The sequence below is a fragment of the Culex pipiens genome, chromosome 2 (assembly GCF_016801865.2).
Source record: "Culex pipiens pallens isolate TS chromosome 2, TS_CPP_V2, whole genome shotgun sequence".
NCBI lineage: Eukaryota > Metazoa > Arthropoda > Insecta > Diptera > Culicidae > Culex > Culex pipiens.
Genome location: NC_068938.1, coordinates 146,808,334 through 146,824,886, shown reverse-complemented (window position 1 = coordinate 146,824,886; position 16,553 = coordinate 146,808,334). Strand labels below are relative to the sequence as shown.

The 16,553-nt window shown below is 36.6% G+C and overlaps 1 protein-coding gene across 2 annotated transcripts in view; it reads left to right on the top strand.

Moving 5' to 3' along the window:
- LOC120414873 (formin-J-like) overlaps positions 1-16,553 on the top strand; it is a 196,346-nt gene that overhangs the window by 163,130 nt on the left and 16,663 nt on the right. For both annotated transcript variants that reach the window (XM_039576194.2, XM_039576195.2), the window contains one exon: positions 10,325-10,530. In XM_039576194.2, coding sequence (XP_039432128.1) covers positions 10,325-10,530 — 206 coding nt within the window. The remainder of the gene's footprint in view (positions 1-10,324; positions 10,531-16,553) is intronic.

The following is a 16,553-nucleotide window of genomic DNA, read 5'->3' as shown; positions in this document are numbered from 1 at the left end:
CAAGATTGGTGTTTGGCATTAAAATCACCGATGATCAAAAATCGAGATCTATGCCGAGTAAGTTTATTCAAATCCCCTTTGAAATAATTTTTATTTTCCCCAGTGCATTGGAAAGGCAAATATGCAGCTGCAATCATAATTTTCCCAAAAGAAGTTTCAAGTTCAATGCCCAAACTTTCAATAACTTTTAACTTAAAGTCACGTAACGTACTATAAGTCATACTACGGTGGATAACTATTGCAACTCCACCGCCATTTCGATTCATTCTGTTATTGGTTATAACTTTATAATCTGGATCACTTTTCAAATAAGTGCCAGTTTTTAAAAATGTTTCGGTTATAACAGCAACATGCACGTTATGAACTCGTAAAAAGTTGAAAAATTCATTTTCTTTCGCTTTTAAAGAGCGAGCATTAAAATTCATAATATTGATGGAATTACTTAGATCCATGATTAAACTTTAGGGTAAGAACAACATCATTCGCAAATTTTAATCCAATCTGGATTGCTTCCATCATGGATGTAGCATTACTCATTGTTTGAATCAAACCAAACAGTGAGTTTTGCAAAAAAGTCATTTTTTCAAACGTAACATCGCCGAGATCAGAAGATCCCAAAGCGTTGCCAGCAGAAAAATTTTCAAATGAAATTTGAGGTACCTGCCCAATTTGAAAATTGGTAGAGGATTTAAAATTCGTGGATGAACCCGAACCCGAAACGACGTTGGCATAAGAAATGCCATTGCTGTTACCTAACTTTTCCACGGTAGGGGTATTTCTAGCATTGTTCGAGTGAGACAGCACGAACGTTTGATTTAAAGATGCAGGTACAACCTGACTTTGAGAAAATTTCGGTTTGGATTTCGGCTGATGCTTAGCACGAGAATCCAAAACCTTTTTTCTGATGGGGCAATCCCAGAAATTTGATTTGTGATTTCCACCACAATTTGCACATTTAAATTGGGTGACTTCTTTCACGGGACAATTGTCCTTGTCGTGAGAAGAATCCCCGCAAACCATGCATTTTGGAATCATGGCGCAATGATCAGTACCGTGACCGAATGCCTGGCAACGCCGGCACTGGGTCAGATTCTGGCCATTACCGCCATGTTTCTTAAAATGCTCCCACTTTACCCGTACATGGAACAAAAACTGAACCTTGTCCAAAAGTTTCAAATTGTTGATTTCATTTCTGTTGAAATGAATCAGATAAAATTGTGAAGTCAAACCAAAGCGAGAAATATTCCCGTTTGATTTTTTCTTCATTGGTATTACTTGGGATGGGGCAAAGCCAAGCAACACCTTAAGTTCGTTTTTGATCTCATCCACCGACAAGTCATTGGAGAGACCTTTCAGGACCGCCTTGAATGGACGAGCATTCTTGGTCTCATACGTGTAGAAATTGTGTTTGTGGTTTTTCAAATAACCAACAAAAGTTTGGTGATCTTGTAAAGATTCCGTCAACAAGCGACATTCTCCTCTTCGACCAAGCTGGAACGAAACCTTCAAATTGCAAGTTTCCTTGCAATTCTTCAGTTGCGTTCGAAAGCTGGCCAAATCGGAGACGGAAGTCACTACAATTGGCGGAGCCTTTACTCGTTTCTCGACGGCAGAAGGCTCAGTACGAGGAGAAGGATCCTTGTCCACAGTTTCGGATAAAACACCGAAACCGTTTGCCAATGGAATTGGAGAATTGACCTCACTTTCAGAATCAGAATCAGACCTCGGATGAGGCTGTTTTCTTTTTCTGTTTCCGTTAGCCGATTTAGCGTTCAAACGCTTCACCGACGTAACGACCAAATCTTCAGAAGATTTGCGTTTACCTTTGTTTTGACGCATTTTGCAAGCAAAGTTCTCTTAAAAAGATGGCTTCGTTTGTAAAATACAACAAAATTTCAGGTGGGGTTAGTCTTGAAAAGACTGTTTAGAATTTTGGAAAGTAACTCAGGTAGTCTTTAAAAAGACTGTGAATTTTGTTTGAAATAACTCTGAGCTTAGGTAGTAAAAAATACCGCAGCTCTAGTGTCCGTTCACCACAAAGGTTCGCAAGACACTTGGCCGCACGACATAATGAACGGGTCCGAAGGGTTGATTGGATGCATGAGAAACCACCATCAGGTCGTCGTCGAGTCGCGAAATGACAGCAAAACACTACCTTCCACGGCCCCTTTCCTCGGGGCGCCTCTTGTGGAACCTTGTGGAAGCCCTTCATCAACTCATTATTTGTTCATGTGGATACACAAGGCATTCAGCAAAAAAAAAAGTGCCATTTTGCGCGGTCAAGAGGGTTATGAATTTCACTTGATCTGTTTGCACTTTTCCTGCGGCGATTAAATCTGTACACGCCGTCGCCGAACATCTGCAACGCAACGTTTGCAATCACAAGCAGGGATGCCACATTTGAAGATTTTCGAGCACAGGCTCAATGCTCAAACGTATTATTTTGCCATGTTATTCGATGATTTCTATTTAAATTAATTACTCACGAAAAAGATAACAATGTTTTGCTTCTTTTGCCAAAAACAGATTTGTAAAATATTATTTCGCCATCAAGTTAAACTCATTTGCGTTTTTGTGATGTGCCCGAAAATCTTCAAAATCTGGCATGCCTGATCACAAGTTGAATGCAGTCACGTAATGCAATACCACCATACGCGAGTGGCTGGAACTCGATAGCTTGAACTTGATCGCCGTTGTCACGTGTTCAACCAGGTCTCGGGTCCGCAACTCGTTGGAAGAAACGGCTGGACAGCCCTGACCGAGCGTCAACCGCAAATCGGTTTCCAATCAATTGAAAGGCATCTCCGAGACTCCCCGTCTGTGGTCTCCGCCGCAGAGACATTCCAAAAATACTCCACTGCGAGAAGGGGCAACAGGAGAGTTGATTAATTAATGTGTGATTTACCGGTTCGTAACAACGCACTCTCTTTGGAACGGGAGATGCCGCCAACGAAGACGCGGCAGGTCCTCAGGTGTGATGATGCGTTGACGCGGTCTTCGACGTCGTGCCGCAATCAAGATCTTGAGGGGAGGATTCTCTGTAGAAATGCAATTCTACAAGTTTGTTCAAGACAATAAAGACAATAAAGACAATAAAGACAATAAAGACAATGAAGACAATAAAGACAATAAAGACAATAAAGACAATAAAGACAAATAAGTCAAATAGTAGTTTATGCAACAAGTTGCAAAAAGAGGATTTTTTCAGCACGAGTCGTACATTTATCCAACGAGGTTCACCGAGTTAGATAAATACGAAGAGTGCTGAAAAAATCCTCTTTTTGCAACGAGTTCCATACAACATTTTTTGCAATTCCGAAAAACACCCATTGAGTGAAATTTTATGTCAAATTTTCATGTATTTTGTCAATAAATCGCTTGAATCAAAAAAATGTTGAAAAGTGTTACTTTTCGAAACAAGTGCTGAAAAGTTCAACTTTTCAGCACCCATTTAAGTGCTGAAAAGTAGAACTTTTCAGCACCCATTTAAGTGCTGAAAAGTAGAACTTTTCAGCATTTATTTTGAAAAGTGTTGCTATTCGATTCTGTTATTTTTGGTACAGAAAAGTAGGCTATTTCGTCGTTCAAGAATGACAGGAAAAGTAAGTAGTTTCACGACGGAATTGCAAAAAAAAATATTTAAAGTTGATTTCACAGAGAATCGCTCTCAAGAAGTGCGTTCACTCTGCACCACCTTGGAAGAGTTACAACTTGCTGCCGGCCGCTCCAACTTCCCAATATGGTCAACGGAATGACGAGTGCGGTGATTTATGGAATGCTTCCAACTTGTTCCAACGATGCCACCTGAAGAGTGTGGACCAACCGCAGACCAGATATCAGCTGAGTGGTCCTGACCAAGTGGAGATCGGTGCTCTTGCCACTTTTGCTATGTGTGGCGACACTTTTACTTTCGATTCGATTATTATGGGGTTTCAGTTTCATTCACTGCGCTCGGCCAGTCTGTCTCTCGCTCTCTCTAGTAAAGTTTGAGGCTTTGAGGAAAGTGGGAATTTCTATTGAGCAGTGAGTGTTGATGAATGGCCCCCCGATTAACGGCCGTGAGGTGAAAGCACCCTCACACTCGACAAACGACGCCAGAGACACAGTTTATAGGATTGGATAGGATATGAGATTGGCGATAATCGGCTTGCGATGAGTGGCCAGAGGCACGTGATGACAGAAAATTGACGGATAATTGGCGACAGGTTAATCGCTGATTAGCCTGGTGTGTTTTTGTGTTTGAGCGTAGGATGTCACTGCGGGGGTTGAAATTGCTATTCTCGCGTGATGCTATTTACTTTTATATAATTCCATCAATTTCTCTTAAAAACAATTTCCAAGTGTTGAACTCTGTAGGGTAGAGTACACAGAAAAAAATATGTGAATTTACACAGCACGTAATTACTGTTTCTTATGTCAACTCACTCAATGTAATGTTGAAATATGATGTAAAGAGTAAAAAGTCATGGAAATTACTCCAATGTAAATCTAAATCTAATGTAAATCATGAATCTAATGGAAACGTTGAGCATGGAAACTCAAATCTGATGAATTTCTACCCGTGTTCGGCTTCCTGTAAATTTCTATTTAATGTAAATCATATATCCAATGTATTTCTGCCAAACGTTGACTTCAAAACTACCCGAACTAAAAATAGTTATGTTTGGTTCTCTTTCTATCGCTCTCATACTTCGCTGGCCCACTGCCTGTGCCTCGACCTGAGCAAGTTGATGCTTTAGCCGCTCGTTTATAAAATGCGAAGATGGCTCAGTCGGCAGCGGGTAGCAGCAGTAACACCGAACATCCTACCCGTCGTCCGTTCGATTCCAGTCCAGCATTATTCCACTTGGCCGTCGACGAGAAAGCGTCCCCTACCTGTGAAACATCTTTTTAAAATCAGAATTTCCTTTTGCTGCCCGGTTCAACCATTTTAAAATAGAACATAGGCCACACCCTTTTCCTACTGCAATCCAAGTCGAGCTTCTCATTCCCATTGGCCAATTAGAATTAGTTGATTTGAACTAATGTAAATTCCAAAACTAATGTAAATTCCAAAACTAATGTAAATTTTCAAAACTAATGTAAATTTCCAATGAATCTAATGTAAATTTCCAATAAACCTAATGTAAATATACATCAATTATCATGATACCTTTTGGTACATGATAAATAATGTAAATTTACAGGAATATTTTTTTCTGTGTAGTCATCAATGAGACACGGGTAACAATGATAAAATGGCTCTCACAAGTAGTAGTTTCAACCAATCAGGCTCATATTTGGGGGAAAGGTGTGTCTACAGGATACACTCCGGCCATGATAGTGGCTTTGGTTATGGACGCTATCTTCCAAAGTTATTCATAAATGTTTAATTCTGGGGTGTAAAAATAAATAATGGATAAAAATTACTTTTTCGCTTGTAGGCTGCCATTAACACCAAAACTAATATTTCTTCAGATTTCTTTCGACGTTCCATAGGAAATGAGTTGGGCTACAATGTCCTTTCATTAGGTTTGACCAAAATTAAGAATATACCCAGAATTCAGGGCTGTACCATTGTTCCCCACTTCTTTCAGTCCATGGGTAACAATGAGACACTTTGATTTTTCTTCATTAAACATTTCAAAATCTATGGAAATCATTCAAAAAATGAAATGAAAGTGATTTTTGACATATTTATTGAGTTTTAACTTCATTAAACCAATAATATAATGTTATTCGGTATAAATATATGGATTCTACAAAATTTAAATACATTTTAGTATAACTTTTGTTAATAAAAGTTTCAAGTTGGCAAAATTGCTTTAAAATGTCCAAAGCAAGTAACCTGCAATGAAACAACAAAAGAACATGATGTTTAGCTAGAAAAATATTGATTTTCGTAGAGTGTCTCATTGTTCTCCAGCTGTCTCATTGTTCCTGCCAAGTGCGTCTACAATGAGACAGTTGAATGACTCTGGCTGTAGACGTCAGATCGATCACATATTTTGGGCAATGTTAGAATACATTAAAAGAAAGAAAATGGATCAAAAAGCTCATTAAAACATGCTGACAATCGTTGAAAGTTGAAAACCAAAAGTGTCTCATTGATGACTACTCTGCCCTATTGTATTATTTTGTCTCTTCTGAAGCAATTTTTTGCCAATTTTGTTTTACGAAATACTTGAACGCAGTTCCAGGTAGAAATGAAAAGTTGATTACCTTCATCCTGATTCCCAATGCCAGAAACTTTTTTCAAGTTTACGCAAACACCTTTTTCAATATTCGCATTTTAAATGCAGAAAATCTTTTGATTTTTAATAAAATTTTCTATTATTTCATTACCTTTTGCCATGTAACGTTTTCTAAAATTTGATTTAAAATTTTTAGTTATTTTTTGAAATTTTGGTTGTTAAATTAAATCACTTGCATTTAAGTTCAATTTGTATAAATACAAGCATCTTGAAGAATCCAAAATTTCAATTCTGTTCACTCCATAATTGCGGCACTCTTATTAAATACGAATTATTGAAAACAATAATTGTATTACAAATTTTATTCAAAGTGTTGAACATTTTAATGGTTACAGTAATGCTATTCTAATCTAATCTAATCGAGCCAGTCCAGGAAGCCAGGACCAGGATGAACTTGTGGTTAGATCATAATATTAATGGCAATGCATTACTTCCGAGTGAAGCCAACAATGATTGCAAAATTCAAAGCGGCCAGGCCTACTACGTTACAATAACCGCAGAGATAGATTCTTTGGACGGAACACATTTCGCAGAATTAATAGGGGAGGAAGGATGTGTGGACTTACCGTTTGTACAAATTTAGCAACCCTCTTTTTTATTTGCATGGAAGCAAACAAAAAAATTGATCAACATCGAAATGTTCAAGGAAAAACCTTGTAGGGGAAATAGGGATAAGACGGCCACCCTAAGGTAAAAACTCATTTAACATCAAAATAGATCAATACTTTCACCTAGTACAAATCCTAGTTGAACTACTTTTTCATATAATTGATCGAACTTGGTATCTCTTAAATAAACTTTTCTTTACTTCTAATTGATTTAAAAAATAAAACTGTGGTTTTTTATACATTGTCCTCTTGCGAGGGTATGACGGACACTGTTTTTTGAGACTAAGAGAACTAAGATAAACATACATGAAACCTTGATTTTACTGTTAAGACCATTATCATCAAAATATTGAATTGAAAATCTTTTAGTAATATAGCACTTTTTTCAAATTAATATTTGCGTCACACACGTGATGAAGGCAAATTTTTCTTACTTTAAAAAATGTCATTTATTTGTTTTGCAAAAAGTGGCTCCAAGTGATTTATCATAAGGTGTAATATCAATAACTTTTATAAATTTTAGTAGTAAAACACGAGTATAGCCGTCCTCCCTTACACTCATTTGTTAACTATTTAGAAAACATTGTTTATCGTTTATTTCTGCATTTCAAATCAAATGATTCGTTTTTTTTTTATAGTATTTCACGATACATTGAAAAAAAATCGACAGTTACTGCCGTAATATATGAATTTTTTTGAATTTGTTTGGTAATTTTCACACGAATATTTTAATTTAAATTAAAAAAATGAATAAGGATACAAATCAAAAAGTTTTGCTGACATCTCATATTTTCAGTAGCAGTTTAAATTTAAAAAAATCAAAAAATCAAATCAAATTATTCGCTCTACAGCATTGCCTTGGCGTTCTCGATTGCGAGATTCCTACTTGAAACTAGGTGTTCGAAGGCTTGATTGTTGAGGCAATTGCAAACCTCTTTTTACACCAAAGCTTCCATCCACCTCGGGATTCGAACTGATGACCATTGGATTGTTAGTCCAACTGCCTACCAGCGACTCCACCGAGGCAGGATCCAGGGAGACGACTCCTACACCTGGACTGAGCTAACGACCTAACCTCTAGGTTAGACCGGGACCAACATTTACTTCCCTGTCCGACGGAAGGCGTGATCAGACAAATCTCGTCTCAAAATTTGCCACCGGGACCTTCTGGGATCGAACCCAGGCTGACTGGGTGAGAGGCAACCACGCTTGCCCCTACACCACGGTCCCGGCAATTAATAGTTAATTAATAATTTAAAATTAACATTTAATTTATAACAACTTCTAGCAAAAAATCTAGACTCAATAAAATATTACGGCATTCAAAACTTAACAAAACGAGAAAAATTTAGCTCATCAAGACAAGTCATCTGGAAGCATGAGAATTATTCAATATTATGCCCTTTCAAAATGTTAGTCTTGATTCAAATAGTTTAAAAAATTTGGAAATATAAAAAAAAATCATAAATGTATAATTTTTTTATCATTGGATTATTGGTTACTGAGATTAGAAAATGGGGGGCTGTTTGGATGAGATATTGAAAAGTTCGATTTTCCTGTTTATTTTTCTTTTATTCTCTGTATCTCAGCAACCAGAGGTCCAATTTCAATGTTTCTCAGTTTCTTTACTTTATTAAAATTTCTGTTAAGTACTTTTGCGATTGCAAATCAGGAGCGGCCGTGGCTGACTGGTTACGGTGTTCGCTTTGTAAGCGAATGGTCCTGGGTTCGATTCCCATCTGCTCCCAACGAGAAAGTATAGGAATTATAAATCTTGAAACTCTGAACATGAACGAAAAATCAAACTCGCTCGAGTCGGGGTTCGATCCCCCGTCCTTTGGATTGGTAAGCAAAAATTCTAACCACTAGGCCATCACGGCTTGGTGAGCTATGACTGGAATTAGGAATACTGTTACTATCAACTATATACGCGCTGGGTCCTTGTCCATTTGACAAGGGTTCGGAAGTTCTAAATAACGTTTGAACCCGATTGGTGCAAACGTTCTTCAGGGCGGGGCTTGTCGATAAAGCTGAAGTACCTCGCGCTCGGCTAGCCAGCGTAGAAGTGGGTCACCGAAGCTCGGCAGAGCTAACACCTTCCAAATGCCTATGCGAGTTATTTGCATGTATAGAATGTAGATCTAAAAATACATGAAAACAACTCAATTTGTAAGAAGTGACCACGTGGTCCCGTCTGGTTGGTTGCACACACACACACACAGTACTTTTGCGATTGCAAATTCAAGTTTACATTCAAAACTTAAGTAAAAAAAACTGCTAAATTCTCAGAAAAACTTTTTTTTTCATTGGCAAATTGTTTGGCCCTACTTCTCGATGGCTCGTAAGTTGTGGGTTTTTGTCCTCTAAACATATAAAAAAATCGAAAATAAAAAAAAAGGTTTTTGGGAATTATTCTTTTGCGAAAAAAGTCAATATTTACAACTTTGCCGAAGTCACCAAATAGATCAGAATATTCCGTACAGATTTGCGAATATTTACGTACCATTTTTCAATTGTATGGAAACATGTATGGGTAAACCAATCACACAAAATAGCTTCTCGGATCATAGGGAAGGCCTCCAAAAAGTTTGAGCCTAATAAACAAAGAAAAAGAGGGTCAATTTGACATTTTGTACAGAGGTAATCAGAACACTATGATCTGTTCTAAAACATACACGCTACCAGTTTCACCCTCACTTCGCTTCAACCCAAAAAACCGCTACAATTGTCGACCCTAAATCAATTAGCTCTCCCATTCATCTCGTAATTCCATTGATCCCCTCAAACAGCCCTCATTCAACCCGCTAATACCCATGAAAATTGGCCTTCAAGCCGCCGAAACTCTACAGCGCGTGCTTTAATTTCTTAAAATTACCTTTTTTTCTTCATCCTTCGATTGACGACGATCGACGCGGTATTGTCCATTGCAGCAACAAAAAAAAAACGCGTCGCTGAAACAGCAATGGTGCAAGTGCAATATCGTTCCGCTAATCGATCGATTCAATAATCGTCCGTAATGAGGCGTTTAAGCCGACCTTTCGATATAAATTATACCAGCGTCGTCGGACTTTATTGCGAAGCAAATGACGATTATAACGTACTTAAAAATTAAACGTGCATTTCCCGTGTCGTTTAACCGAAAAAAAAATAAAAGAGATCGTCACTTTTGTGTTATCTTGCCACATTTCGCTTTTTTTATAGCTTGATCTCAACAAAAAAAATCTAGATTATTTTATAAAAAAAAAATCTCAAAAATTTAAATATGCTCAAAAAATTTTATATGTCGCATATTTTTGAAAAAAAATATTTTTATTTTAATTGATTTGTAACAAGACGTAACAACGCCAACAAGCTGCTGCTGATCGTGCCTTCTCTGGGTCATTATTAATCCCAAACCATCCGGCGGACCACCGGATTCGTTATTAATCGAGTACCATTAACATGTGTCTTGTGCGTATTTTGTCTCGTTTTTTTTCCCTGCAGATTCACAACTGGTCCCGGAGGATCCCGAGGGCAAGAAGGACGAGTATGCGTTCGACAATCCGGCCTTCAAGACGGGCGAGCCGGGAACCGGCACCACGTCGGGCAAGACCAGCTCCCCGTTGGATCCCAGCTGGACGTCGACCACAACCTCGGCCAAGCAGAACAGCCTCGACAAGCGGAAAACCGTCGACGACAGTTGCATCAACGTGAGTTTTGTTGTTGTTTTTTTTCCTCTCTAAGCGTACCAAGTTTAATTGCCAACAGTCAGCAAGCCACCCTGCGGATTATGATCAACCCCCTCGTAGGAGGAGGAGGACACCTTTCCTATCCGACGATCCGTGTGGCGATAAATTTTTCAGCGAAGTAATAAAGAAATACATGTTATCCTAGGCAAACCCAATTGACAAGGCGATTATTCTTGCTTAATGTTTGTACGGGGCTTGTGGGAAAATTATTGCCGGGTCATGATTTTTGGAGCCGGTTTCATTTACTACTAGTTTAACCATGCTGGGAGTTTGGTTTAAATGATGGAACAGAAGTGCATCTGTTGTTGGAAATGGATGAAAACGTAAAACTATCATTTGAAAAAGCACAATTTTCATTATTAAAACCAATAAAAACTAGTTAAAATAATGACCGATTCTTTCGTGACGGGACAACGTTTGTACGCATATGTTTTCAGTTTTTTGCTGATTACTCTAAAATCTGTGGGAAAAGGTACCAATATTTATACAAATTTGGAAAGTACATTAAATTTCCTATAAGATTCACTCCAGCAAACATTTAAAAACACAAAGTTTGAGTCAAGTGAGATACATATGTAGCGTGACGGGACAACATCGTACAATTGGATCATTTTGATTTTTATACACAAATGTGAAGAACTCTGCTCTCCTAGTAAGTTTTTGGAAAAACCCTTTTCTACAGTTGTTTCTAAAATGAAAAACGAAGATTTTGCATCCTAGATCACCCAATTTCATCAAATTTTGTGGATTTGACAGGTACTTCGTTTCGTGACGGGACAACGCAGAAATTTTGCAAAAGAGGGTTTTGCTCGCGTTGTCCCGTCACGAAATGAAGCAATTGTGAAAATCTCTACTGACTAGTCAACTTTAACTAATTTGGGGTCGCTGAGCTCGAATATGACTCCTAGAATACTCCAAAGTATTCAGAGAATGTGCAATCCAAAATGGCGGCCAATATGGCGGTGCTATAATATTCGATATTTTATAAAGAAATGTAATCGGCAATGAACAGGCCAAATTTAACAAAGGGTTGCTGAACTCAAATATGAGCTCTAGAATATTCCAAAATACTCAGAGAATGTGCAATCCAAGATGGCGGCCAATATGGCGAAGCTGAAAATTTTGATTTTTTTTTTCAGATGTGTAACAGGCAATCAACGGATCAAATTTATCTAATTTGGGATCGCTGAACTTGAATATGAGCCATATAATACTACAAAGTACTAAGGTAATGTGCAATCCAACATGGCGGCCAATATGGCGAAGCTAGAAAATTTGATTTTTTTTTCAGGGTTGTAACAGGCAATCAACGGGTCAAATTTAACTAACTTGGGGTCGCTGAACTCGAATATGAGCCAAATAATACTCCAAAGTACTCAGGGAATGTGCAATCCAAGATGGCGGCCAATATGGCGAAGCTAGAAAATTGAATTGCATTCCCTGAGTACTTATTTATTTATTTGTCACCGTATTCGGCATTATGCCGCACAGACTGTTCTAAGGACTTTAGAATATTCTAAGGATTATTTTCGAGTTCAGCATCCCAAAATTAATTAAATTTGACCTGTTGACTGCCTGTTACATTTCTGTATAAAAAATCCAATATTTTAGGTTCGCCATCTTGGCCACCATCTTGGATAGCACATTCTCTGAGTACTTTGGAGTATTATATGACTCATATTCGAGTTCAGCGACCCCAAATTAGTTAAATTTGACTAGTTGATTGAACTTGAAAATCCTTTTATGGTGGTTTTTTCCATTCTGCCGCCATATTAGACGCCATCTTGAATATCTCGCTTCCCTTTGAGACTCAGGAAAATCAACAGGCAAATTTGGATTCTGGAGGGTCAATTTAGTCTAGATCGATCAAAAACTGGCCTGTTACACGATTTGCTTCTAGACACGAGAAATGAGCACCTTTTTTGAATTCGTGCCTTGACCAAAAAATTAGCGTGACGGGACAACGCAAACTTGCGTCAGTCGTAACTCTGAATCCTTTTGACCAATTTTCGATTTCTAATAAGCATTTTAAAGGGTTTTTTGAGTACGAAGAGAATCCAAAATATGATGCAAATCCGATTTCACGAACTATTGCAAATTAAACAATTGTCATTTTTCGTGACGGGACAACGCTTCTATATACCCCCTTTTAAAATGTCCTGTATAATTTTATACCTACAGAATCTGCTTTTGTCAATAAGAGGGCTTATAGAAGAGTCATTTCACTATAAAATACCGTTTAGATTGATTAAATATCTGCAGTCCTTCCATTAATTTGAGCTATTATTTAAAAAAGTCGGGAAAATTAAAAATTTCCAGCGTTTATACATTTTACAACATCTGCTCACAGATATGTTTAGAATAGGAACTTTGGTGTGGAAATATGTTTTTTGTGTGGTTCAAATTGTTGGAAAACATGGAAAATTATCAGAACCATCCAAAGTTCAACTTGAAAAAATGACTGCTTGGTAAACAAGTGCTAAGAATCGGTCTAATGCACTTTTTTTAACGCTTTAATTTTTGGATCATGTTTGACCACCAATGAAACTTTTTTGTTGAGTTTTTTTTTATCAAACTATAGACTTAATCATAATTACATTAATTTGTACTACAAAATCGCCAAATTACCACTGATTTTACTGAATTTTTATCCAAAGTTATGTTTTAACCACAAGAGATGCATACTTCGATAAAATATTGAAAAATCGTAAAAATATAGATTTTTATACAAGACAACAGCGTCAAACCCCTAGGCCGATGGGTCTGCTCATGATCAAACTGCATGAGTCAAACATTTTTGACGTATTATCTTAAAATTACAAATTTGAAAAAATAATTCATCTAGATTGCAAATTTGATTTCATTATTAAAAATTAATAGATGAAACAAAAAAATTATATGCCTTTTGAATATAACACCGTATAATATATTGACAAGGCATTCATAACAAAGAATTGAATATTAATTTAAATTACAAAATATGTTACTTTTTGTTATCACAATATAAGAGCGAGTCCACGAACAGGGCATACCCCTTTGTATGGGACGTCGTTTGGACCTCGCCAATCTGCCTGAAACTTTCAGGGCTTGTTTGTACATATGAAACTAGCATCTGGCCAAAATATGAGCACTCTAGGTCAACGGGAAGTGGGGCAAATCGGGACACAAAGTTTGTAGGTTCAAAAACGTCAAAAATCTTAAAAAGGCTATAACTTTGGCAAAATTCAATTAAATTTCAAAATTCAAAATGCATCTGAAAGGGCTTAAAAAATGCAACAAAATGCAGGGAGAAGCATCCCAATTGGTTAAATCTAAAGGGAGTTATTGGCATTTTAGTGAAAAAATAGCATAATTTTCAAACTCAAATAAAAAAGTGTTCCATCCAGATATCAACTCGGTTCGACCTGCAGCTTGTAGGAGACATCTGGGACTACCATCTGAGACTGAGAACGCTTCGATTCACATTTACTGAAAATCAAATTCGTTTCCAAGGATACTAGATGACACCTGAAAAAAGCAGCTTCTTATTTTTTTTAACTTTCATTTTTTAAAGGGTTAAAATGGATGAAAATAAACATTTTCATGCATGTTTCTATTGTGACATTGTCTCAGGAACACGAATATGATGAAATTATCACCGTAAAATTTGATCTAATGGGTCCCCCGAGCACAAATTTTCAACCAAAAAATTCACTAAAAGTAAAAGTGTCTATTTAACATGTTATATTGCCTTACCCAAAGCGTTCTCAGTCTCAGATGGTAGTCCCAGATGTCCCCTACAAGCTGCAGGTCGAACCGAGTTGATATCTGGATGGAACACTTTTTTATTTGAGTTTGAAAATTATGCTATTTTTTCACTAAAATGCCAATAACTCCCTTTAGATTTAACCAATTGGGATGCTTCTCCCTGCATTTTGTTGCATTTTTTAAGCCCTTTCAGATGCATTTTGAATTTTGAAATTTAATTGAATTTTGCCAAAGTTATAGCCTTTTTAAGATTTTTGACGTTTTTGAACCTACAAACTTTGTGTCCCGATTTGCCCCACTTCCCGTTGACCTAGAGTGCTCATATTTTGGCCAGATGCTAGTTTCATATGTACAAACAACCCCTGAAAATTTAAGGCAGATTGGTGAGGTCGATGCGAGATGTGTATGCTTTGCTCGTGGACTCGCTCATAAGTAAAAAGAAGGTATTATAAAAAGTTATTTGATATTATTATACTTTATTTCAATACCTACAACTTTCAAAATGACACCCAAACCATAAGAAATATTCTGTTTTTATTCGTTTTGAGCAAATTTTAGGTGCTAAAAACAGGGAATAATCCTATTTTATTTTTTTTAAATATGTATGATTCAAAAATACACCCTTTTAAAACATAACATAAGATCACGTCAAATTCGAAATTTTATCCTTAATAAGTTTTGGGTTGACCCATCATCTCCAAATTTTAGTTTTCCATGAAGTTAGAATTGTGTCATTCTGACTCAAACAAGTCTACATTTATCCTAATCCTTGTTTTCATTATTATGATTAAATTAAAACAAAAATAAACAAAACAAGAAAATTACCTGAAACAGAGTTAAAATTTAAAAAAAAAATATTCAAAGGATGAACCAAAGTCTTCATAATGATGATCCATAATGATTAATGATTTTTTTTTATTTCACAGTCCAACAAGATTTTGTCTCTGAGACGAGTATATGTGTTCCTAGTAGAATTTTGCCTGCTGAATCCGAATCCGGGTCCAGAATTGCTCCAAATGGTCCCAATTTTAAGATACACCCGTTTGAAATGTTAGTTTAGGCCAAAGTTAGCTACTTTGTTGTCTATTTTACAAAAGAACTATTGAATAAACAACTAAACCAATACATGTATCTTAAAGTTCACGTTTTCCCCTTTCTGAAACACCCCTGGTTTTTAAAATTTGATTGTTTCTACGCATATTTATATCCATTTTAAAATTATATTTTCAGTTGGTTCTCATTCAAGTTTTTCCAACTTGCATGCAAGTCAAATTCTAATTTTAAAATGGCTATAAATATGCGTAGAAACCAGAGTCTCGGCCCGAAACGTCAAACACGAACAAAAGCAGCGAACCGAAGATTGGCAATGACGTTTTGGAATTTTGACAGTTTGGAACGCATGAATTACCCCATTATCGGTTTCCCGCATGGGTGATGTGAAAATTGTTGCACATTGTTGAAGTTGGGAATTTTGCAACTTATTTTAATTTATGCTAAATTTCAAAATTTAAACACGAATCTACAGCGAATCGATGTGAAAACTAAAGATGCACTAAAGGTACGATGATTTGATGTGCAATCTTGATCAGAATCGCAACAAAAGCGGTTTAAATTGAAAAATAAAAATAATACAAATTCTGGTTTAGAGTTTAACGATTTTTCTCTGTGTTGTAAGACTTAATGTTATTGCACAATGGTTATAGAATTTTTTACAAAAAAGTAAATTTTTCGGTTCGTCCACAAACAATCTCATGTCTGTAAACAAACGACGCCATATTGCCAATGTTGTTCGGTAGCTCATATCAGGCCATCGCCGGGGCCCTGGTAGAAACAATCAAATTTTAAAAACCAGGGGTGTTTCAGAAAGGGAAAAACGTGAACTTTAAGATACATGTATTGGTTTAGTTGTTTATTCAATAGTTCTTTTGTAAAATAGTCAACAAAGTAGCTAATTTTGGCCTAAACTAACATTTCAAACGGGTGTATCTCAAAATTGGGACCATTTGGAGCAATTCTGGACCCGGATTCGGATTCAGCAGGCAAAAATCTACTAGGAACACATATTCTCGTCTCAGAGACAAGAAACATTTGATTTTTTGTTGAACTGTGTTTTCGAATGATTCAAAAAAGCAATAAACACAAATATTTTAAATGAAATCACCAAAAAAGTTTGCCAAATAAAAATATGAGCTCGATAAAAACATTATTATATATCGCAATTATTTCAGATATTAGTT